Source organism: Argiope bruennichi, chromosome 10, assembly GCF_947563725.1.
Source record: "Argiope bruennichi chromosome 10, qqArgBrue1.1, whole genome shotgun sequence".
In the NCBI taxonomy this organism is placed as follows: Eukaryota; Metazoa; Arthropoda; class Arachnida; order Araneae; family Araneidae; genus Argiope; species Argiope bruennichi.
This window is the reverse complement of record NC_079160.1, coordinates 40,663,310-40,689,998: the sequence shown is the minus strand read 5'-3', so window position 1 is coordinate 40,689,998 and position 26,689 is coordinate 40,663,310. Positions and strand designations below refer to the sequence as shown.

The following is a 26,689-nucleotide window of genomic DNA, read 5'->3' as shown; positions in this document are numbered from 1 at the left end:
TTTTTATAGATTTTGATGTCTCAAATTGGTAATAAGCAAATCTTTCTAAATCTCAAAAATCATTTTCCTTATTGTTTGTTTCCTTTAATTATTTTTCTCACATTCCATTATTTCCTTTAATTTATTTTTGATTTTTAAAATTTTTTATCCATAAAAATTTTCTTCTTATTGTTATGTTTCAAATAGAAAGAAAGATATTGTTAACTTAATTTAAATGTGTGTTTCCTTTTACATCTATTAATATATATATTTTTTTTTTTACTAGATGGCATCACTTACTCAAAAAGGTAGCAGTAAACTAAAGAAGAAACATTTTAAGCCAAAATACCAGAAAGCTAAGCTGTTTCGTGCCAATGAACCTTTAGTTAGTGTATTCATGTGGGGTGTGAATCATACAGTGAGTTATTTTTATGCAAAAAATTTGAAAGGGTTGTTCAAGACTTGTAATATTGAAAGAATAATATTTTTTATATGATATTCATGAATAAAAATTCCAAGTACTTTTAATTTTATTATAAAATTATACTGAATTAGAATAACTTTTCTTCTAATTATTTTAACATGAAGGTTTTTAATTTTTGTGTACTATTTTAATATTTGAAAATGTCCCAAAATTTCTGACCTTTACAGAAGTAATTTATGACATTCTCATATTTTGTAATCTTCTAAATATTGGCTTGTAACCCGATGGAATCTGAGTCATTCCATGTAAATTCAACACAGAAGAAAACCGTTTTTATTTTCACCAACTCGGGTTTTCTTGAAATTTGTGTACTATTTCTATAGACTTGAAAAGACTCGTACTGTGTAACCTTGAAGTGTATAAACATTTTAAGGACAAGTTTATCAGCATAAAAATAGACTACTCTAAATTTTCTGAATTGAGATATTAGCATTATATGTTTTTCAGTCATAGTGGTTCAAATGTATGCTGTTCATCTAAACATGAAACAAGTGATAGAAAATATTAAATTGAATATTGTAACAAATGGTAAAGTACAAATTTACTAGCAGTGCCTCTCAAAAATGCTTTGTAATCCATTGTCTATTGATTGCAACATGGAAAAATGTACTTACTGTTCAGGTAGAACTGAGGTAAGTAATATTTTGAAAGAATCTTTTGTTGAAAAAAGTACAATTCAACCTAATAGGTTACAGTTGACTGTTGTAACCTACAGATGTCAGAGAATGATTCAAAAGAATTTATTGATTTGTTCTTCAGCAGATGTCCTCTTTAGTTCAACATGATTTCATTGCCAAGCAACAAAGATCCTACAAAAAAAAAAAAAAAAAAAAAAAAAAAAGAACTGAAAGAATTAGAGTTTGTTGTCATCTGTCATTTTTTAAAACTTACAAGATGAGGCACAGAGCTACTCTGGCAAGCCAATAGGTCACAATCCTTCTTTGGTTGTATATTTCAAAGAGGAAAACAAAGTTCAATTTGTCAATTACATAATTATTTCTGATTGCTTAGAGCACAATACAGTTATTGTGTATATCTTTTGAAAGACGCTTGCATCATTTTTGGCAGCTAAATTTGAAATTCTTCCAATAAAAGATCTTTTATTTTTCAGATGGGTCTACGGCCCAATACAAATTCAAAAAGAAAATTCTTAAATCTCATCTTTCACCAGGAAGTTTTTAAAGTAGAAGGAAAGTGACACTTATTTTTTTCTGCAATGAAGTAATCATCATTTTAAATTTGTTTTGTCATTTGATTTACAATGATGCAAACTCTACATTGGATTAATTTTTTTAAATTTATATATTTTTTTGAAAAATGAAATTAAAATTTTAAATTAGATTTTAAGTTTTTTTTTTTTTTTTTCCCTTTCTTATTTGAACATATATGGTGTTGCATATCATAGGAAAGAGCGTGAAAATTGCTTAAAATTGCATCTATCCCAGGTCTTTAACTCAATAAGAAAAGCTTTTGCAACAATTCAGTAAATTGCATTTTGCTGTTTTCAGCCCCATTTCTGAGAACTTCAGAGATTTATAATTTTCAAAAATGATGTGACATAACTCAATAAAACTTCATATTTCCCCAAGTCTATACCAATAGTATATGTGTGCCAAATTTCAAGCAAATCTGATTGTGAGTTTTGCACCCTGTATTGAGTTCACATAGAATGAACCTATCTGTCAAATGTAATTTTTAATAAAATGCATTTTTCAAAATATTCAATTTAGTAATCATTGTTTAAATACTTGTCATATTGCCTTAGATATGTGATAATATTATATGAACATTTTTTCATTACAATTTATGTACTGCAATCATGTCATATGCATATTTTAAAAAATGTCTGTATATCGATTCTATCCATTCTAGACTTTCATAATTGATTGGTAATTTAGTTAATTGAATAATGATTATTACTAACAATTTATCTTTAATTTAGAATATGTATTTATTGCATGTTCAGGTATATAAATAATTAAAAAAATTCCTTTATAATTGCAATTTTGATAAATTTTAGATATTTTATGATTTTTAATGGTCAAATTAAAATTTTTGTTGTAAAAAATAGGCTATGATTAGCATTTATTTGACTCAAAATTAACTGTCAATATAATAGCTTTTTGTTTAATGCTCAAAACCTCATTTGAGGTCAATTGCAATTTCACTTCCATCTTCCTCTTCCATTACAATAAAAAAGTAATATAATCTTAATTATTAATTGTTGTTTTATTATTAAGTAATTATAGATTGAATGTCAATAGTAAAATTGTGCCAAAAATTTATTCTTATTAAACAATATAAAAAAATATTTATTTGAATAATATATTATGCCATCTATTAGTCAGATTTTGAAGTCAAAGCCATGTTATTTTAAAAACCTTTTTTTCCTCTTCCTTTAATTTATTTTAAATATAATGCAAGGAAATAAAAAATTATCTTTATATTTTGGTATTTTACTATATTTGAAAGATAATTTAAAACTGTAGGAGTAGCCTTAAATGAGTGTTTTATATTATCATTTCCTTTAAATTATCTCTGGTCCCAGACTAATTTTCATATAAAATGTTATTTTAGAACATGATAGAACTTATAAAATAAATCATAATTTAGGGAGGCACGTATTTGATAATATGTTGGAAAATATGTTATTATTTCTGGTTTCGTTTTCAGCTACAGTGGTTTATAAAACATCACATATCTCAGTTTCAATTTATCTTAGAATTAAAACAAACACAAATTTGGAAACCCAAATAAATGGGTTTTAAAATAAAACAATAAAAAAAAAATGTGAATTTTCATCAAAAACTGCCTTTTAAACTCTAGACAGGTACCTTAAAAAGACCATTAAGCTTCCATGTTTGGCAGAAATCTGTTGAACAATTTCTACATTTGAATTACAATTGAAAAGTGGATTTTTGGAGGAATTGCTTTAAGTGCTAAGAAAAATTAAAAGTCTAACAGATATTAAAGTAACAGATAAAAATGAATCAACACAACTGTATACTGCAGTTGAAAATTTCAAAGCCTTTTTTCTTAAAATTGTGAATTTTTTGTAAGCAAGACCTAGCAATAAATGTTAATGATTCTAGCAGGAACAAATGTGTTTTAGAAACTCTCCATTAAATGCCAAAATGAGTCAAGCACTGTGTATTTTAAAATGCAGCATACAACACCATTTCAACAAATTTTAAAAAGTAATGCAAGTATGAAGTACATGTAGGTGAACTGTCAAGAAATAATAGTTAATAAGTGGTAATTAATAAATATTTAAAAAATAAAAATTTTTGAAATAAACTATAGATACCCCTGAAGTAAGAATCTCCCATCCCTGATGTGATAAAAATATAGTTGATTTTTATGCAATTTCATTACTGTTATCTATCAATTAATCTTGTCAAAATTGTGATCCCAAATTTATTATGTTAAGTGGCAATTATTGTAATATCTATAAAAAGAATTTTATTTAATGATTTTTGAACCAATTTTCTAATTTTTCTTTTTAAAAAAACCAAGGGGAAAAGTTTTTAATATTTAAGTTTGCTTCGATTTTTCATAGTCTTTGTATATTTGTCATTTAAAAAAAATCCTTAAATTTATTCTTAACTCTTTCACAATTAACCTGCTGAACCTGGCCATACAAGTTCTATACTAATGGGTTAGTTAATTTTTCGAATGAAGAATTTAACATGTAAAGCATGACGACTTGCTTACAACTCCTTTGTGACAATTTGAATTGCATCTTGCATCCCTCATTTGAAATAGAAACCAGTTCAAACACAGATCATTAATATAGAGCTTTCACATCCAGGTTAATAGTGAAAGGATTAAAATCAATTTGAGTTTTAGAGGCTTAATAGAACAACACAATTTTTATTATTATCTGCATACTTACTTATACTTTGGAGAAAAATGTCTGAATTTTTTATACATTTTTACATTGTAAATAACTAGAAAAAGAGAGAATTTTTTAAGATTTGTATAAAATATAATGATAAAAATATTTTTATAATTTGTAGATTGGTTTTAATAGAAGTTGTAAAATAACTAAACAATATTAGCATTTATTGTTTATAATTCAAAAAAATTAAAACAAGCTTATTAGCAACCTAATTTTCTTTATAAAGCATATAAACATATGTTTAATTTTGGTTAATTTTTTTATTTATATAGGTAGAATTATTAAATTTAAAAAAAAATTCTTGATTTCTTTTTAACTGTAAAAAAGCAAAATGAAAAATTATTATGTTCTTATTTTTAGATAAATGAATTGACTCATGTTAATGTACCTGTTATGCTCTTGCCTGATGATTTCAAAGCTTTTAGCAAAATAAAGGTTGACAATCATCATTTCAATAAGTAAGAAATTTTTCCAATGCCTTTTTTTTATAATTTTCTTTGTAGTTTCTGTATTTGGTTACATTCAGTACTAACAATGTTCAACTCTTAACCTATCAGAACTCCAAGGCTTTTAAAACATTAAATTAGGCAAAAAAATAAACTTAAATATTTATTTCTTTGTGGAAAGTGTTTTTGTCTTTATTAATATTAGGTATGCATCATTTCATTTTAAAATTAAACTAAAAGTTTTGCAGTTTTATCATTGTTAATATTAAAGTAAAAAAAATAAACTTTTTATCTAGACTTTTGTACATATTTTTATTTGTAAATATAATAAGAATGAAAGAAAAGTAATCAGTAATAAGTGTTATAAGAATAATAAATAGTACAAGAATTTCTTAAATTGAAATAATTGAGAAATATTTACTTTTATTTTGTTATCAATTGTCATATATTTATTATACAGATGTGTCTTTTTCTCTCATTTCTGATGTGTGTGGGGGAGGGGTCTCTCCGAAATATGTTGTGTTAAAAAGAAATATTAAATACTATTTTCTTTGAGCTACAAGTATTCTATTTAGCCTAAAAATTTCATTAATATGTTGCTTTTGCAATTAGAAATATGTTAATAATATTTAATTTATTTATTTCTCTTTTGATTTCGTAACCAGTAATAAATTTATTACTTTAAAAAAATCATTTTTGGAAAAATTATGGCATTATTTTACTGTTTTTCATAATACCTTTCAGATAATTTTCTTTGTTCTTTACAATCTATTTTCAATTTATTTTTAAATAATAATTCCTTTTATTTAGAGAGAGCATGCCAAGTCATTTTAAAGTCAAAGAGTATTGCCCTCTTGTATTTAGAAATCTGAGGGAGCGTTTCAGCATAGATGATGCAGAATACATGGTAATAAACTATTTATTAGATTCATATTTCAGTGATTTATATACATATAATTTGTTTACTTTGTTACAAAATATATATATTTTTTCCTTCCCTCCCCCCCTTCTTTTATTACTGTAAATTCTCCAAAACATGGTAAGTTGTAATATTGGCAGTATCAATATGTTAGGGTAAAAATATATATATAATAAATATAGAAACTTTTTTGTAAAAGTTTTTAAAAAAATATTTTGGGATATAAAACATAATTTTTATATCTAAAATTTTTGTGTAATCATCGCAATGTATACTATTTTCATCCATATATAGAAGACTCCCTCTTACAATATAACTGAAAATATTAGGTTATACTCTTATATTTGAACTTGAAGGGAATTTTGGCATTTTAAAAGCTTATAGAAATGTTCTTCGTCTAAAAGAAAATGGATTAGACCAAGCTAAAAAAATAAATTGTCATTTGCTAATTTGATATTAATTAAAGATGAAATGTTCATGTCAGAGAGCTCAGAGCTGCAAATTTGGTAATATTTGAAACTACCAAACCAATATAAATCGAAACTCTTGTCTCTATTTAAAATATTTCCACTAATTCTAGATTTTATATTAAAAGACAAATTATATATTCCTTATGCAGAAATGTTAGTCTTTTCTTCTTTCAATTGAAGTTTATCTACTTATTGCTCAGAAAATTTGAATTTCACAGATGTCCAACTAACCTATGTATGTATAACAGTTACTTGATTCATTGTTAATAAAACAAACAAAGGTGCTGAGCCAGATAGATTTAATTCATATACAAGATTACAAGTTGTTGGAATTAAATTATTCTTATGCAGAGGTTGAAAAGCTGGAACCTCTGCATCTGTGGTCAATTGAATATCTTTGTTTTCATTACTCATATCCTATGAAACCATCTCTTTATTATTTTTTTTATTCATCTGAGAAATGCAGACTTAAATGATGTTTCTTCTTATGAATATTTCAAGAGAATTTATTTCTGCGGTAAATTATCTTACAATTCCTCAAACTGTTGAAACACAAATATTTCAATTATCCAGTGCAATTTTATTGCTGACAGATATGCTTTTATAAATAGATCAATTTATAGAAAGATGAATTTCATTACTTCATGGAATACAATTAGAATTCTTTATACCAGTTAGTAAATCTTTTGATACATTTATGGGATAACCACTTTTATTACTCAGCTTAAAACTCTCAACCACAGATTTTCTCCTTTAATATATTATATAAAGTGATTTCCTTAACCAAATCTGCGGAAACTTTGGTTTAAACCAAAAGAAATTTACTCTTCTTACATTCATAAAATGCATAATCTCTTTGTCAACAATTGAACATATTTTATTGATATCACAAATTGTTTTAAAGTTTCCAAATCTATCACATTTTTCAGTTTCAAATGATAATTTCAACTTGTAGTTTGTCTAGATATGAATTGTATGTCTGTTCCATTCACCTGGCATTATATCTTCCTAAATTTTTGGGTGTAAGTCAAATTCTCTTCATAATACGGCTTTAACTTTTGCATAATCTCCCAATTCATCATCTTTAATGTATGTAATAATATCTGCTGCTTTCTCCTGTTATAAATTTAAAAGAATTTCCAAATTAAATTGTTCTAGAACTTTTTTAGAAATGATTGTTCTTTCTTATGAATGAGAAGAAATAATCGCAACTTCTAATCTAATTGGAATTTTCATTGTTAAAGTTCATATACTTTTCATAAGAGAAGTTAGAAGTTCTAAAGTTTCTTCCCCCTTTTAATTCTGCACACAATTTCATATACTCTATTCTGTTTGTGCTCATTCCATTTTTAATTTCTGAGGATTATGTGATTTGATCTCTTCACTTCCCTCATCAGTAATATTATTTGCTTTACCTTCAAGTAACATAGGATCTCTTTTATAACTGTCATTGTTTATATTTATATTAGTTACATTTAACATTGTTCAAGCTTCTGAAATATCTAAATTTTGTTAATAAAAATACACTTGTAATCTTTCTTTTTTTTTTAACATTTTAAATTACATTAATAAATATTCCTATTAAATTCACTAACCTTCAAATGAGAAAAATCCTTCAACTGAGGATTTCACATTTTGATTTTATGATGTTTTTCATTGAATGTTTCATTTGAACTTGATCGTCTTTTATCTCAATGTCCCAGCAACTTTAATAATGTAGAACCAACAATGAGCCTGCCTGCATTTATTGTAATAATCTCTCAATAAGGATTTCTTGAAGACCTCCATACACTGATGGACGAATTTTATTTTCTCAATACTAAAGTCTAGAGTAATTCAGTAACTTCTCTTTCAATTCAATATAAAAAATTACATGATATTATGCAAATGGTGCTTCTGGCAACAAAAACAAAATAATGAATGTATTATTTATTTAAAATAACCATATAATTTCATTTTGAAGTGATATTTAGAGCAAACATATCATACATTGTATAACATACTATAACCAGCCTAGAACAGAAATGTGAAGAAAACATGTATGTTTTGATGATTGCCCATGTATATGTATTGTTCAATAAGGCCTTAAGTCCTTTATCCCCCGATATATGAAATCTGCAGAAGAGTGGGGGATGCCTTAAAGTATGCTAAAGTTCATCCATTTAAGCCATTATGTTTCATTCATAAAGAAAATGAGTAGAGTTCATCTTATTAGTAATAATTTAAGTATCGTCTTTTTTTAACAAACCATTAAAATGCGAAATTGAAATTTGATATGAACTATATCTGAAATAGGATATAATTCTGCATTATGCAATACCAGATCAATAATTTTTGAAAAAACTGAAGTTTTAAGTGTTTTTACCAAATTTAAAAATTATTTTAGCTATTTATTCAGTGATTTGCGATTTAACAAACACTTATTGTAATTGATTTATCTAAGAATGATTTGTAAAATTATCTAAGAATTATTTGTTACTTCTATAGACATTTTTATTTACTTATTATTAATGTTACTCAGATTGTGCCTCTTTATATAATATAAAATATATGCATATTTGTATATTATTGTTGTGCAGTTCTTGGAAGCTCATGTAATAATTTTAATTTTCTTTATTATACAGAATTCACTTACTAAGTATCAGCCTATTGAAATTAGTTCCCCAGGAAGGAGTGGAGCAAAGTTCTATGAGTCATATGATCATTTATTTATCATGAAGACTCTACAGAGTGAAGAAGTTGAGCAAATGCATAGTCTTTTGAAACAGTACCATCCTGTGAGTTGGTTACATTTTATGAAAAATTCTGAACTGAATAAAAATTACCATTTAGACTTGGATGTTTACCATTCTTTTAATTCTAACTCTGCATTCTTTGATTTCTTTCCTCCTCTCCCTTTTTTATTTTACTTTTTAGTTCATTCCTGCAAGGAAGTTAAGAATTTAAAACTTATTTTTATAGACTCTTTAAATATAAATTCCACATAAAAACCTGGGAAAAATTTATAGACCATTTAATCTTAGCTTACCTGTCTTTAATGTTGTTTTTGATTTGAATTTTTCTAAAATTTATGGATACATTTTTTATTTTTGAAATTATTTCATTTTCAGGTTATCTGCATCATTTAGTAATTAATTTGATCAGTATCAAATTTAGAGATGTACGTTAGACTTTATTACTCTGTGAATTACAAATGAATGCACTTATCATTGTACTGTTATTAGCTCAATAAGAGCAAATTTAAGATGGCATCAGGTCCCCTGCCTCTTCATTTAATGAATCATTTAAAAGCTACTAAAATTTCTTGTTTTTTCCGGGGGGGGGGGGAGGTTATAAATGATACTCATAAATCACTTCAAATATACTTTTCTTTTAATATTTTATATAATCTTGTCTGAATATATTATCTGAATGGTTTTTAACTATACTTTAAAATCGACATTTTTTTTATTTTTATTATTATTATAGTATATAGTTGAAAGGCATGGAAAAACATTATTACCTCAGTATCTGGGCATGTACAGATTGACAGTAGATGGAGCAGAAACTTATATTGTTGTGATGCGTAATATATTTTCAAATCGTCTGAAGATTCATAAGAAATATGATTTGAAAGTAAGTTTCTTTAAACTATATTATCATTTATGAAAACTAGACTAGAAGGCTATAAGTTTTTTTAATATAAAAAGATTATTGTCCAAAGAACCTAATTTTTGCTTCCCATGTGATACTGTTTTAATGAGAGAATTATATATGCAAGAGTGTCAAAGAGAAAAATGTAACTGCACATTATCTATATCTGAACCATCTATGATGAAATGTTAGCCATGAATATATGAAGCATTGTGCATGTATCAGTAATTTAATATGTTTTGCTAAATTTATATTGTGTATAAAATCTTTTTGAATTGGAAAAAATGCATTCATTTAGTTTTTAAAACTGTGAAACAACAAAATCAAATTTTCTTAGAAATATCGAGTTATGAAAAACATAAGACTGCAAAAGAAAAAGAAAAAAAGCTTCAAAATCTTTGTCAAACTCTAAACTCTGTTTTTCTTTTTACTTAAAAATTTTTCTTATACAAGCTGAATATATTTATTAATTAACTTTTTAGAAATTAAAAATAGACCACAACAATTCAAGTAAAATTAAATAATTTTTTGTTGCTTGTAAAAGAATGGTATTAAATAAATGAGATGAGAAGTTTAAGAATTTTAAAAACACAAAAGTAGTTCTCATAAGAACTACTTAGAAAATATAGTTTCAAAAATAGTCCTCAAAATGAATATTTAGTTCAAAATGAAAAATTATTCCTAATTATGCTAGTAACAATTACAGATTGTATAATTCTAAATTTTAATTGGTAAAGTGCATATAAGCATATATTGCCTTGCCTTTCATAAATATTTACTGTTCTATTATATAATTATTCTCCTGCATTTCTTTCACTATGATAAATACAACAACAAAGGTCGTTAGATTGATTCATAGAGTTGAAAAAATCTCAATTTGTTAAAATTTATAAAATATAAAGTAAATTTTATATATCTCGCATTGTTATTTGAAAGTTTTATTATTTGATAATTTATATTATTAACTCTTTTCTTGATATCATTTAAAAGTCTTAATTTTCCCATTGGATGTCATGATTATATTTACTTATCTTAAATAACTGCTATTCTATTAAGCAATGTTCTTTTTAAACTAAGGAGAAAAATAATTATCTAGTATTTTTTTGCATGTACATTAAAAGAATAAATTCTTGTGATATGTATATTATTTTCTTTACATTTCCAAATATTCTCTTTAGAATAATTAGTAAATTCTGTAATATTTACCTTTAATAAGTTTCAATGGTAAAAAATTTTCATATTGATGCTTAATGTTAGCAAAATTCTTATTTCTATACTTGTCATGTGTCTTTCATCATTCTGAACTTTGTTAATAAATGTTATGTATTATTTATTAATTTTTTAGAATTATTATCTTTAATCAATTGTTTTTGTCAATCAGTGATTTTTTTTTTTTATGAGAAAAGATCAAATAGGATTTCTAAATATATCTCAAATAAGATCAGTGAAGCATAATTTTTTTTCTCGGATATATTGGTAAAGAAAAAATATGATTCTTAGTTTTGAATTGTAATGTTTTTTGTTAAGTAATCATTAAATGATTTGTATTATGATAGCCAGAATCTTATTTTATGTTTTATTTTGCTGTATTCATTAATTTTGTTTGACTTAAAATTAGAGAGTATGAGGTAAGTTTCCAAATCTTTTTTTTTATCCCTTAATATGTGAGTTATGTCTTGCTAAATTCTAGGTAGTAAATTGATTCCCACCCCCACCGTATATTAATATAACATCCATATAATGTACTGTTATTCAGGTAATATTGATTTTTATGTACTTCTTCATTGCTTTTTTTCTCTAATAAAAACTAGTGGATTATTGTTAACTAGCTCATAAGTGTTTTTCACATGTTTACTCTTCTACTACATATACATGCAGGAAATTTTCTTCTAGATTTGAGTGGCAATCCTTTTGATATAAAGGCTTGATTGAATTGGATTAAACAGTGTTAAATGTTTTTTTTATGTAAAAGTATTTTTTATATAAAAGCTCTATTATGTTTTTTTTTTTAAATTTCTCTTAAATCTCTAATTAGTATAGACAAGTTAGCTGCATGTTGAAAACTACAAACAACTGCATCTTTCTAAGTGTTCCTAAAAATAATTTTCCCTGTTTCAGACAATTTGAGGAGTTTCACATAAGATTTAAATTAATAAATATGTCTTAAAGATTAAAATTAAATTTTTGTATGAATCTCATTTGATATGTTTCTATTTTTCTTCCCAAAAGGGATCAACTGTTGATAGAGAGGCGAGTGACAAAGAGAAGGTAGGTTTTAATAAATTTACTAGAAATTCAGATGAAAAATTTCATGAAGTTTTTTAAATTTAGCATAAGTTTTTTTAATGTTCACATTATAAAATTTTACAGTTACTTTTATTACTGGAATAAATTTAACTGAATATACATTGATATATTTTACATTATTTATATTTATGTAAACATTACTTCTTCAACATCTTTTTTATTTTAAGTTTTTTTCCTGAATTATTTTTTTCTAATTTCTAAAATTATTTTATAGGAAATTAATAGTAAGTTAAAAATTTGATATTTTTTCTCCAATTTGGATTCTTTTAAGAAGTAATTAATTTTTATAAATCCTTATTGGTATGTTTATCAATGTAGGCATAGTGCTTTAAATTATTAGTAATGTGTGAAAGCTATCCCTTCCCCTCCAAAAAAAAAAAAAAATGAATTTAAATTTGTAATATCTTTAAACATTGCTTATACAAAAATAGATTTAGAACTATAGAAGTTGCTAGATACCATAAAAGAGATTTTTGGAATATATCATTAAACAAACACAGAACTTTGCTGAAAATTGTGAATTATTTTAATTTTTATGATACAATACTACAGTTAAAATATTGATCTCTATACATGTACAAAAAATGTTCAAAACTTTTCTTTATTTTTATATTATTACCATCCTATGGATTGTTATATATTGAGTTCTAGACTTTCTATTCTTGTAATTACATATATCAAAAAAAAAAAAAAGAAAGAAAGTTGGCACATGATAAGGATTTTAATGAAGCACTAAATAATTTGGCATATAATATGTAATTTTTTTCTTATCTTCATTTTTGAAATGTGACTTCAATCAGAAAATGCATTTTGAAACAAAAACAATATCTCTCAAAAAAATTGTAGTGTTGTTGTTTCAAATGCAACCAATTTTATAGCAGAATAGGATATGATTTGGAATGCAATAATTCAAAAGAAAAAAAAAAGTGCTCTACTAGAATTATATTTCTGTATTTTTTCAAACCAGCTATATTTTAAGGTTATATATATATATATATTTCTGAAATTACTTTAAAATTTTGTGGATTATAATTTTAGTTATTACACTGCATTTTTAAAACTTCTCATTGTAATTAATCATGCTTTATAACAGTTATAAATATATGAATTTATTTTGAAAAAATAATCAAATTATAATAGGCACACACTTTTATGAAAATTTAAGTCAATAAATAATTTTATTCCATTTGCTTCAAAAGCTTCTACCCTAAAAAATAAAATTCAAAATTGCTGTTTACAATTAAGAGTGATTATGCTATAAAAATTGGATAATTACTAGACTTTATGTTTAAAAAGAAATGAGTGCTTGAGTAAAAATGCTGATATTTTCTACATTGAGCCTTCCATCTTAGTTATTAAATCAAATCAATGTATGGCCTGAGCCAACATCCCAGATATTTTGTAGATAGGAATGTATTTTTGCATGCAAAATTTTATGTTGTGCATGATCATATTATACATTAAAAGCATGTTACATATTTTTGCCCCTAATCTCCTACAGTTTTTCTGTGGATCATTGTATTATTATTGTAATTTTGTATACATTTTCCTTTCTTTTTCTTTAGTTTACTCTTTCTCGAGAGGGCATCATCCCATCCACAGTTAAACCTAAACCTTCTCAGGTCGGTTCTTTAATAATAAATTGTCAATATCACATTGTGTGATGGAAGATGATACAGCAAAATATTAAAAGCTCCAGCTGATTTTTTTTTTTAAAGTTTTAAATATAAAATGTCAATATTGGCATTTAAATTAGTGCTTGTAACCTCTTAAACTTTACTGTATTGCAAAAAAACTAAAACAAAAAAAAATTATAATTTTTTTATTGGAGTTTTCATATTTTCTGTACATTATAAAAATCAATAGTTTTTCAATTAGAATATTAATTTTTAAATATGTAGAACAAAATTGTGTTAAATGAAAACACTTTGTCATTCTTAACAAACTATATTGACTTTTTAGAAATGTTAGGTTTTATACATATATCTCCAAGATAGGTATTATTCCATTTTTGTTGTGCAATTTATTAAAAACATTAATCATTATTAATGGTTAATAAAATTAATGTAATTAAATCATTGGTTTTTATTTGCATGACAGTTATTAAGATTTTTGTTGCACAAATTTTCTATGCCAATTCAATGCCATGAGAAGAGGGGAGGGGGGGAATCCTGTAATTTAATTCAATGAAAAGCTGATAGGCAATAACTTAATTAAAATAGAAGTTTTCAAATATATTTAATTCTTTGTATTCTGAAACTGAATAATGAATTAATTTTAATATGTAATCGTTTAAATAGACTTAAGGCATGTTATGCGTTTTCTTTTTTTACAACAGGAAAAAGATATTCCTGTCCTGAAAGATAATGATTTTGTGAAAGATGGCTGTAAAATATACATAGGACCAGAAGCCAAAGAAAAGATTTTGGAAATGCTTACTGCTGATTCTATGGTAAGATGGATTGCCACATATATTTTATTTTACTGTAGAAGAATTTATTTTATAGTATTTAAATTTTTTAACCCATTAAAACCATAGTCAAAATTCAAAATTATTTGTTTACATTACAATGAGAACCCAAATTTACTAAGTAAAACACTTTCTGAGCACTAGGTAGAACCTGTTTTATTCATGTTTTTACTGGGGGTAATATTATTTTCTGTTTATTGTTGGGTAATATTATTTTTATCTATCCAAGATTAGTGTATTAAACTATACTTAGTAAAACAGTGTTTTGCAGAAAGAACCTATCATTGAAGGGAAAAATACTTCATTAATTGTTTTTTAATTTTACTTTTCTGTTTTTACTTTATTAGTATTTTATTATACTTATTTATCTTTATTATCTCACAAGCCACAAATCTAGACTCGCATGGTTTTTACTGAACAAAACCGGAAATAGCTAGAGATACCGATTCTTCCTAGTGCTGTCAGTTAGAACGTGTTTTTCCTATTTCAGAGGTGGCAAACCTTTATGGATCAAAGTGCCATTTTTTTTTTTTTTTCTAAAGAAATGTTTAATCAGGTATAGCAAATACCGTCAAATAATTTTGATTCATGATTATTAGGATAATAATAAAACTAAATAATAACTCAAAACTCTTTATTTACTACGAAAAAATATATTTTGCACTGTATCGAAGTAAAGGTTTTAGTTATACAAATAATTCAAATTAAAGTATTGTGTGACTTCTGTGCTTGCAGATTAGATGAAAAATAACCTATATTAGGATTGTAAGATGTTACTTTTAGAAAAATGCATGTTGAATTGTAGTCATCTGCCAAACGGTTTCTAAGAGAGCCTTTGATTGTTACTCACTTCTGACAATAATCACTCACAGGCAAAGATAGATGAAAATATTTAAAATAGCATGATGCAGCTTTTCAAAATAGTTAAATGTGTCTGGAATCAAATTCCATGTTTCCAAACTTTTGTTACTGGCATTTTTATTTATGTTGCTTGTTAATCTTTTTGTTTCAATAAATTTTTGAATCTATATTGAGTTAGACTGGAAATCAATCAGTTGCATTTCAAATTCTTTAATTTCCGACTAATTGAATTGGGACTAATTCAGTTTATTAAATGAAGTCACATCAGGGTGCATAATAAACTTGAGCGTTTCCAATAATTCTCTGAACTGAGAAAATCTTGCTAAAATTCCTTGATTGAAGAATCAATTTCGGAAATAAATTCTTCGATAACTTTTTCTTTGTCTGATTTCTCATGTACATCTAAATCTTTGATGTATATATATATATTTCAAATTTAGGAAGCACTTGTAGTTTCTTGTAATAATATCGTTCCTGAAAACATGCAGCCCAGCGTCAAAGTCACGAATGAGATCCATCATGACGATAATTGTTTTATTTGTTCCTAGAAACTTTAATTTCAATTCATTAAATTGTTGGTATATGTCTGTAAAAACATCAATTTTGAGAGCCACATAACATCCAGCAACTGTGAGTATTGTTCAATTTCCCCCCTCATTTTGGAGAAACAACCTGATTTCTTCCAAGCAGTCAACAAATCTTTGAAGTATGTTCCCGTGGTTCAACCAGCAAACATTATTATACATTAATAAGCCATTATACAAGGAGTTAACTTCATGCACAAAGCCTTAATTCGAAGTCTTTTCGCTTACTTTAAATCTATTCTATTATTATTAATTACACTTATTTTAAACCTACAATGATATGAGGTTGACTATTTTTTGTGACTAATCATAATCCATTATATTATTAAGAGATCATTGTATATCATGATATAAAAGAACCTTTTATATTGTGATATAAGATATCTTATCATGATATAAGAAATCCATTATATACCATTATATTGTAGCCATTATATTATCAAAAGATGTTAAACCACTCTTAGAGCACAAGGCTTGTTGGTGAATAATGCAGTGGAGTTCAAGAATCAAATGCCCTTCGTCTGTTTGAAATAAACTAATGAAAACATCTTTTTCCCACCATATTTGGAACACCATCAGTTACTGAAACAATTCTTTTCAAATCAATTTCTTTCTTAGCAAGCCAATTTTTAAAAGCCGTACAAATATATGTGTTTTTTTAAAAATGGAATGGGAAATTTTAAATGGATTGGGAACACTAATGTTTGTTCGTATTACTTTATTGTGAATTTTTTTATTTTGAACTAAAATGCAAACTGTTTTGATCGGTGGCGTGCCCAAAATATTGTGTCCGGTGCCATCAATGGCATGCGCCACTGGTTCGCCATCCCTGCCCTAGTTAATTTAGGTTTTCCCTAGCACTGTTAATTAAAATTCGTATTTTCTCTGTAACGTGTACATTTAAAAGGTAATTTTCTGCATGTGCCCTTAAAACATATCAATTAAAATATGCTATCATGTTATATTGTTACATATTTTAAATAACATTAAAATATGTGTGTGTATAATATATGTATGTATAAGATGCGTGTGTGCGTAATATATATATATGTATAAGAGGGAAAGGGAGAATTAAGTTAGTCATTCACATTTGTTCATTGGTAGATAATGATTGATGTAATATTAAAATTGCAAATGTTATTCCTCAAGGTCTAAAATACATTCTCTTCAAAATAGTGCTGGTGCCTTTTGTTGAAATAAAACTTCTGTACAATACAAGAAGCTCAATTATTGCATTTTGATATTGTTAAAGAAGAAGCATTTTTGTTTTATAAATTGTGTTAAAGAAATTACCTTCGAGTGGATCAACAAGATAATTATAATACACCAATGTATATAAATATGTGGTTCTCAAAACAATTATAATTTGCATTTTTTTTTAAGGCTTACACATTTACATTCAGGCTGAGTCAGAAATGTATATGCATTGGCACTCAATAAAGAATCTAAAATTAATTGTGCATACAGATCATTATCCTTAGTCCCGATTATTGTTGGAAAGTTAATTAAGAACATTTCAAAATGGTTTTATCTTGAATTAATTAAAAATAAATTTTCTTTTTATCAGAATAATTGATTGATTACGGAAGAGATAAGAGGTGGAAAGTGTGTATGTAAATAAAATCGTTAACAGAAACTTTTATTTAACCTTTATTATTTCTGTCCAGGAGCAATTGTGAAGTAGTGGGGAAGATTTAAAATATTGCAAAATATTTTTTTAAGTGATGAAATTGTCAAAATCAATTTAATTGGTAAAGAAGATGAGCAAAAAAATTTGAGTTATTTCTTATTTGATATTTTGTGATGTACATTAAGCAAATTTGAACGTAGAATCGATCTATTCCATCATAGAATTTTAATAATCCATACTTTGAATTTCTATTTACGGTAGTTTTTTTCCCCCTTCATATATCTTGTACTAGATAGCATTAACAAATGTTTAATATTCATTTATAACCCATAAAGATCTTTTTTTTTTATCCAAAAATATAAGATTTGAAATTGGTCAATTTAGTGAGAAATCATTTTTGTCTATTTATTAGATCATGAATTGTCAGTGAGAAGTTTATAGATATGAAATAGACAAGAGTTCAAAAATTGGGATTAACAGCACTTCTGCAATATTACTATTATTGTTTTGATAGGCACATAATCTTTAAATGCTTTTTTCCCCTCTTTTTGCTTGATTTACACTTTATATTGGCTGTTTGTTATTCAGTGAGACAAAAATAATCTGATGTTCATATCATCATTATTTATGCTTGAAAATTTTATCTTTTCAGTTTCTTTCTTCAATGAACTTAATGGATTATTCTGTCTGCTTGGGTATTCATGATTGTGAATTCAGTGAACAAGATGCTCAAGAAAAAGAAAAAGTCGAAACTTCAGATTTGGAAGGTAGTGGAGGTGATGTCGGTTCTGATGAAGATGAAGATTCGGCTGGCAGTGGTATTGGGGGTGCTGTGCCTACACCACCCGATTCCCCTCCGGCTCTGAGGGAAGATTTGCCTTTCACTGCAGATATGCTTAAGTCTTCTCGTGATATATATGCTACACGTAGTCCTGAAGGTGAATTATTTTTATTGATATTTATTTTGTTTTTATATATAAAAAAAGTGTTTATAGATTCTTTAGCAAATGATTGGTTAAAGATTGGTTCTCAAGACAGAAAGCAATTGTTAAAATGATTCTGATGAAATTATTGCAAATTTAAAGAGAATGTTTTGTTCGTTCTGAAATTCTGCTTAGGTTGTTAGTGGATTCTGCGGAATAATATTTTAAATCTTAATCTTGACTATTTTAATAAGAAAAGGTAATTATCTGTTCCTCATGTTCACTGAAAAAGTAAAATAGCTAAAGAATGTATGTTAGGCCGCCAAAAATGTCGTACCTTACTTGTTAAGGATTAGCTCCATGAAACTGATAGGTGTAAAATTTGCAGAAATTGATGCCCAAATACATGAATTGGCAAAAATGAATAAATAAAAAATAATTGTACTTGGTAATATATTTTTTATTTAAATAATCATTAGATGATTTGTATTATGATAACAAAAATGTTTTGTGTTTTATTTCACCCTTCTTAATTTTGTGTAACTTATTATTAAAGAGCACAAGAGATAATATATCCCCCCTTAATAAATAAATTTGGTCCTGCTAAATTCTAGATAATAAAAAGAAATATATATATATATATATATATATATATATATATATATATATATATATATATATATATATATATATATATATATATATATATATATATATATATGAATTAAACCTTTAATTAATATGTTATTATTTTGAATAATATTGAATTGTTGCTTCCTTTCCTTGCTTTTTCCACTCCTTAAAATCATATTGCTTAGTAATTGGCACATGAATGCTGATTTTGTATTTTTTGTGTCTTGAATGTACGTACAGGGAATTTTTTCCCCAGATTTGAGTGGCAACCCTGGTCCTTCAAAAAATGGCTGAGATATTCATCCATAATTTAAGGGAGAAGAGAAAACTAGTTTGAGTTGCCGTTGCTTTGAAAATCCAGTCCTAGAATAAAGGATGTTGCTATGAGAATTCTGTCAAAATCGATCTAGTAGTTAAAAATAATATACTATTCATTGTTTCTTCACAGTCCTTTAAAGCAGAACTAAAATGATCATTCAAACTTGTTTTGTGAAATGTTCTAATTCAATAAGAATGTCAAAAATCCTGCATCTCACCCCCCCCCCCCAAAAAAAAAGAAATTCATTTGATATTGCTCCATACATTAAGGATGTTTTATTTAAGTGAAAAGTGTGTTGTTGTTGTTGTTTTCTCAAATGAAATTTAATTTCTGATTTTAAAAAAATTAGGCATATAGAATGAATGATTTATTTTAATTTTAAAATAATAAAAAAAAAATGTTTGTTTCTTAAAGTATGTTATTTTTAATGGCAAATCGAGTATATATTGTGATGCGAAAAATTTTCAAGTTCAAAATCACAAATCAGTATGCTCAGAAAAAATAATTCAGAGTAAAATCACACCAAAATTAATATAATATGCAAGTATTTGTTTAAAATTACAGTGAGCTTATTTTCATTTAAATTTGCTTATAATAAAGATTTCGACAAAATAAAAATACCATACGATTTAAAAAATCTAAAACATATGATATTTTGCTTGATAAATAAAGTCTCCTGATTAATACTTTTGTTCAGAAAAAAAAATGTCTTTAGCAGATGCATAATGTTTGTAAATATTGTTGTATAAAATTTCATGTGAGTGTTATGAATAGAATGCATTCCATATTTATAAAATTTGAAGAAAACATGTTTTTTAAAAATAAGGCAAAAAATGTTATTTTTATTATAGGAGATAGATAGTTAAAGGTTATTGTTAGATACATAGTTAACGGATAATTTATAAACTTTTGACTTTTCAAACTTATGCAAATTATGTACGTTTGTAATCAATGAAATGCCCATTATTTTATTAGACTAAAATAAAAAATCATTTTTTTGAAATACAAATGTTCACAGTTCCCTTAAATGTCCAGTTGATCTTAATGGATATAAAGTCCTCAGCAAATCTTTCCTAATAAAGCAAGTGGATTTACACAATTGGTTCTGAATGGGGAAAAAAAACTAATGAAGAAATTAAATCCAAAAATAGGATTTCAATTTTCATAGACTAAAAGATATTTATAAGAATGTTTTACTATGGGAAAATTGATATAAGGAATTCTTTTACCATTTAAATAAATGGTCTATCAGTAAATTGCAAGTTTTTTGGCTTATTGAATAGAGAAATGCAAAAATATTTTTCTGTGTCATTATTTATAAATATAATTAATTGAAAATATATCAACAATTCAACTAGACATAGGGAAATATTATTCATATGGGACATTTGTTTCCTTTTGAAATGGTATAATTTATTCAAAAAATTGCCAACATGAAGGGAAGACTATCTAATGTCCTCAATGTAGAAAACTTCCAAAAAAGATATGCAAAACTAAGTAGCTAGAGAATGAGATGATACTGAATAAGCAGGTGAAATGGGAGATGATTTAGTAATGTGTTAAGAATGTTGAGAAAGTAATGCAAACATCAAAATAATAAATTAGTGGCAAAATATATAAAAAATCTGACGCTACTTATCAAATTATAGTATTTCTTGGCACTGACCTAAATTATCTATCCATTTTTAGTATTGTGTCAAATCTATTTTTTTTTTTTTTTTTTTTTTTTTTTTTTTTGACAGAATATAAGAAAAATATTTTCTTCCTTTTTGAAAACTTTCAGTGTCATGAAAAATGTTCTTGAAGGTCTTAACAATTCTAAATAACATTTCTAAGTTTGATTTTCCAAACAAAGAATTATTCATAAACATTTGGATAAAATCGTTCTTAACTGTTTACAAAAAGCTTTGTTTAGGTTCAAGGAAATTGGCTAAACAAACCCTTTCTGGTATAATAAGATGAAAATCATTTTTCCTATTCTTGTAGATTGGAAGCAATTGCAAGAAAAAGAATATGTGATTCTATCTTAATAGAATTTAAGGATCAAGTGATAAGTTTTTGTCAAAATATTCAGAAGGCCAAAAGTCTTATTGAAGATAATTAAGATTCTAATGATACTGAAGTCATAGATAAAAGATGTTCCTAAAATAAAAATATGGAGGTTAAAAATCTTAAACATATTTGCAAACAGTTTGATTTCTTATTAATTGACCAAATGAGGTTGAGTAAAGAATTTAAAAATCACAAAAGAACTTGGATTATATTTTTAAAATGTCCACCCTAAAATGTTGAAGGTTAGATTATTCTCTAAATGATGGAAAAGATAAGAATTTTCTTAAAAGTTCCTTGAAATAACCTTGAATTTTTTTTTTCTTTATGAAATATGAAAATTTTGAATAGGAAAAGTAAGCAAAACAAATAAATGAATTAAATAATCATTTTTTATAATTGTACACCAATTCCATCTGGATTTGTATTTTGAAAATTGATGGGTTTGCTATGAAAAGGAAGTAGCACCCATTATTCAAGTTTGCACAAAACCGTAATAAATATTTGAAAATTACAAATTATACAGTGTGTGAAGATTTTCCTTTTGGTCAATCTTCTTAATTGTTCCCACATATTATGACAGTATTTTCACTCAAAATTGTATTTTCCGGATGAAGTGGCACATGTTGGAATGTTGGAGCTACCAATTTCTTGTAACCAAATAGATAGTCTGTTTATCTCTATGAAAAATATTTCACAATGAAAATGCAATTTATTGTAATATTATTTTATTTAAAGTAAACTAACAAAACGTACATACAACATGGCTTTAAAAACAAAAAATTATACTCCTATTAATCATCACACTCTCCTTCTGTAACGTTGGGCTCATCTGCTGCGTCGCCGGATTGTAGTCCATCATAGAACCACATATCATTTAGTGGGATGTATTTGCAAGCTAGTTTCATGACATCTTTACATTTTGCACTCTTAAGTAGAAGAATCTTCAGAAAAAGTAACGATAGCTCCAGGAGTTACCTCTATATTGCACCAAATAAATGAGACTGACAGCTCCATCTCTTGAATAACACGAGAACTAACGATTTGATCTACATTTTTCTGGCACCAAATATTGTTTTTTATTTTTTTTAACCACATGATAGTACATGTAATTCCAAATTCCCTTAGGTTGGAGCTACATCTTTTTTCAGCAAACCCTTCTATTGTCACACTGTTCTATTTGTATAAACTTAAAAAGTTTTGTACCTCTGCTGGTATAAAATGATGTATTTTTATTCCAGGTGCTCCAAAAAAGGAGGTTTATTTCTTAGCTTTAGTCGATGTTCTTACTCATTATGGCATGAAAAAGCGAACAGCTCAAGCAGCTAAGGTTGTTAAGCATGGAACAAATGCAGAGATCTCAACAGTTCACCCAGAACAGTATGCTAAGCGTCTGATTGATTTCATAGCAAAGGCAATGGAGTGAGCTTTTAAAATTGTCAGGTAAATGGAACTTACTCAATATGGTTGCCATTCCATGATAGTGTTCATGTTATGTAGCATTTAACATGCTAATGTACCATTTTTCGGAAGAAGGATGGTTTGTCAAAAAAAAAAAAAATGTTCAGTTGCAGTAATGTAGAACATGAACCTAGGCTCTCTTAAATGGGCAGCCATGTAGTCGCTCCTATTTTATCTATTCAAATTTGTTATGAAATCATACTCATTAATTGTCAAAATGTTGTGTGAAAATACAGTGCATGTTACGGTTCATCTTTTCACCCCATGTTGAATTTTTCTAGTATTTTATCAGTATTGTAAAGCAACTTTTGATGTTTAACTTTTTCATTTGTATTGTTATTTTTCTGCTGAAAATTGATTTGTGGATTATTTTCGTATATTAATTTTGTGTTTTATCCTCCTTTTATTCCATTAACAGTTGTTTAGTCAATTCATTTATCAGTTCCTATGAAGACAATTATTTAATGAATAATATCTTAGCTGTATTTTTTTATCTTTTAAGTTTTTCATTAATTGATGAAAATAAATTTTGTTCCCCCTTTGTATATTAATTTAAAATAAATACCAAAAATTGTTATAAATTTTTAAAATACAACTATTTAGAAGTTACATGTTAAACAATCATGTAATGAATATACAAATAATGTATAATAATTCATTATAATACATTAATTATTTTATAATTAATACTAAAAATAATTAATTTTTCTTTTTATACGACATTTTCTGATTGATGTGTAGTTTTATATCATATTTAAAATTACAAAAGACTATTTTGTGTATAAAAACTGTCATGATCTTTTAACACTTGTTGAAAAATCATTTCAAATTCAGGACAAATCTTATTTATAAATCCAATTATCTTAGAGATTATAAAAACCACTCTTTTTTTTAATGGAACAAATTTTAATGGAAAAAATATGCAAATCAGGCTTATATTATGTAATATATAAATATAATATGCATGTATTATATACATAGATTTTTAAAAGTCTTCTTGCAACTGCAGCAAAACTTACTAAAAGCGATAAATTACTAAAAGAATGGAATTTTCCCATATATGTAAATTTTGAAATGATTCTTTTTTAAGAGCTTAATCATATCCCAACTGAATTTTATCTGTAAAATTTCTGTTTAAGTGACAAAATTTTAAAGTGACAAAAAATTTCAAAATATAAATTTTCTACTCTTTTTAATTTTAGGTAGTAAAAAAGAATAGTCCTTAATCTTAACATATGTATGCATTTAAATTAGTGGATGTTTAAATGTACCAATTTTTCATAATTTTTTAAATTCATATTCACGCAAAATAGCAATATTTTCTCCAAATTGTAATTTTTACTTGTCTGAAAAAAATAATCTAACTTTTTAAATATTGTGATTTGTACTTAGTATCAAAATTGTTAAAAGGATTTGCATTATTTTTACTTAAAATAAATAGTAATTATACTTTTTTTTGATGTAATAATTTTCAAGCAACTATACCATTAATGTCTTTAAAATTATTTTAAAATTTGAAATGTTGACAGCTTAATGATTGGGATAATTGTGCTATTGATAATTTACTGTAAGAATAAATTATTATTCAGCTATAAAATATAGAATTCAAATTTTCTTTCTAAATTGCCCGTAAATACTTTCTTATAATTTTCTAGAAAAATGAAAGAAAAAAAAGTTCAAAATTCCTGATATAAAATTTATATTTTGAAGAGGTTTTAGCATAGCAAAAATAAAAGGGCAGTTTTTTTCTGTGATTATATTGATGTGTTATTATGTGCTCACATATTTTCATAATGTGATTATTAAAAAGAAATGTGCAATGTATGATGTATTATTTTTTATTGAATTTGGCATTCCTTTTGAATCTGCTATATTTATTGTAGCAAAGTAGATTTTATAAACTTTCCAATTTTCTCCCCTTGTTTTATTCATACATATCCTAGTTAATTTTTAGCGTGGTGTAAAATCTGATTTATATTCATGTGTTTTCCCCCCTTGATTGCTCTCTTGTGATATGAGCTGTAAATATTAAGCTTTTTAAGTCACTTTTTTTTTTTCATTTGTAAACATGTAATAATGATTTGATTAATTATGTATGTAAATTTCTAATTATAAGTGTGTATCAAGTTATGGCAAATGAACAATTAAGTAAATTTTACAAACTTTTTGTTTAATGTTATTAAAAGTGAGATTTAGGATCGATTGTTTTGTATTGTAAGATGTTAAATGTGTTCAGTGTTTTATATTTTTTAATCGTCTGGCATGCCTAAAAGAATATTTAAATGCACAATGTTTTATGTAACTGAATTTTGTACAATAATAATTGAATACAAAATATAGGTATTTAACCTTACACTGTGATTTTTTTCTCTGTTTTTAAATACCAACTATACCATTCTTAAAAAAAAGGCATGATTCTTTTATGCAATTTCACGAATATGCAAAATTGCATACATAAATCATGGGCTTAAAAATGAATGTTATTTACTAAAATCAAGTTTTTTTAATTCAAAAAAAAAATTATATTGAATTTGTATTACTTAAATGCACAAATAAAATCCGGCCTTTATTTCAAAACATAACATGGGATAAGTATTTGATTATAAAGCAATATCTAATAAAATAACACATTTTTTTGTTTCAAAAACATGCCATTTGATGAGAAAGTTTTAAAGCAAATATATGAGCATTTAAATTATGCATTTTACTGTGCAGTGTAGGGTTGAACAGGCTAAAAACTTATGAAAGATAAATGTTGCGCTTTTTTCAAATTTAAATCAAGTGAAATTTTCATAGTTTGATGCCAATAGTTATTATAGGTCATTCATACGTATGGTATACATACATATTTATAGCAATTTTATATTATACAATATTTTTTCAAAGAGATTGTTTTATCTGTAGTAGAACTAAAATTAGCATCTCTTTTTACATTTTGCACAAGTGATTTTTTTATTATATGTTGATAAATGTTTGTAGATTTATAGTAACTTGGAAATTGAATGTTAAAATTTAACTTTGAGAAATATTTAACCAATTTAAAAGTATACAGTGATATTCTGTAATTTTGTATATTTAAAAACCAGTAGTTGCTTGTTCACTTCTGTTACCCTCTGTGTCTTGTTACACTGTTCAGAAGCATAATTGTTTGATACTATTCATGTTCTTGGAATGCCACTTTCCAGATTGATATATTTAACTGTGCTTTCATATAAGCCAGTATTGTATATACATATGATAGCTGCTTATACCATTAGGTGTTGTAAAGTTACCTGTGTTACTTTGTAAAAATATTTTAATGCAATAAATGTCTTGGTGTGGATTGAGTTGTTATTCTTTTGATTTTGAGTAATAAAGAATTTCAAAATACTTCATTTTTTTTAAAATTAATTTTATTCAAAAACTAGTACCAATTTGTTTAATTAGAACTGAACAATATTTTATCATTTTCTGTAAAAAAAATATTGAGCAAATAAATAAATATACCACTGTTAACTATATTACCTAGTCTATATATCTATAGTCTTATAGTGTACTATAAAATTAATGATTGAATTAATTAGATATAAAGTTAAATGAATAGTTGATGAATAGAATTAGCTAGATTTGAAGATTTTTTT

The 26,689-nt window shown here is 25.7% G+C and overlaps 1 protein-coding gene across 2 annotated transcripts in view; it reads left to right on the top strand.

Moving 5' to 3' along the window:
• LOC129988698 (phosphatidylinositol 5-phosphate 4-kinase type-2 alpha-like) overlaps positions 1 to 26,391 on the top strand; it is a 29,000-nt gene extending 2,609 nt beyond the window's left edge. The window contains exons 2-11 of one of the 2 annotated variants that reach the window (XM_056096970.1): positions 266 to 397; positions 4,725 to 4,822; positions 5,621 to 5,717; positions 8,824 to 8,976; positions 9,668 to 9,814; positions 12,062 to 12,100; positions 13,705 to 13,761; positions 14,478 to 14,591; positions 18,337 to 18,622; positions 22,850 to 26,391. In XM_056096970.1, the coding sequence (XP_055952945.1) occupies positions 266 to 397; positions 4,725 to 4,822; positions 5,621 to 5,717; positions 8,824 to 8,976; positions 9,668 to 9,814; positions 12,062 to 12,100; positions 13,705 to 13,761; positions 14,478 to 14,591; positions 18,337 to 18,622; positions 22,850 to 23,034 (1,308 nt within the window). In that variant the 3' untranslated portion in view covers positions 23,035 to 26,391. The remainder of the gene's footprint in view (positions 1 to 265; positions 398 to 4,724; positions 4,823 to 5,620; positions 5,718 to 8,823; positions 8,977 to 9,667; positions 9,815 to 12,061; positions 12,101 to 13,704; positions 13,762 to 14,477; positions 14,592 to 18,336; positions 18,623 to 22,849) is intronic. The other variant, XM_056096971.1, reaches the window with a different exon arrangement.
• Positions 26,392 to 26,689: the final 298 nt, after the last annotated feature.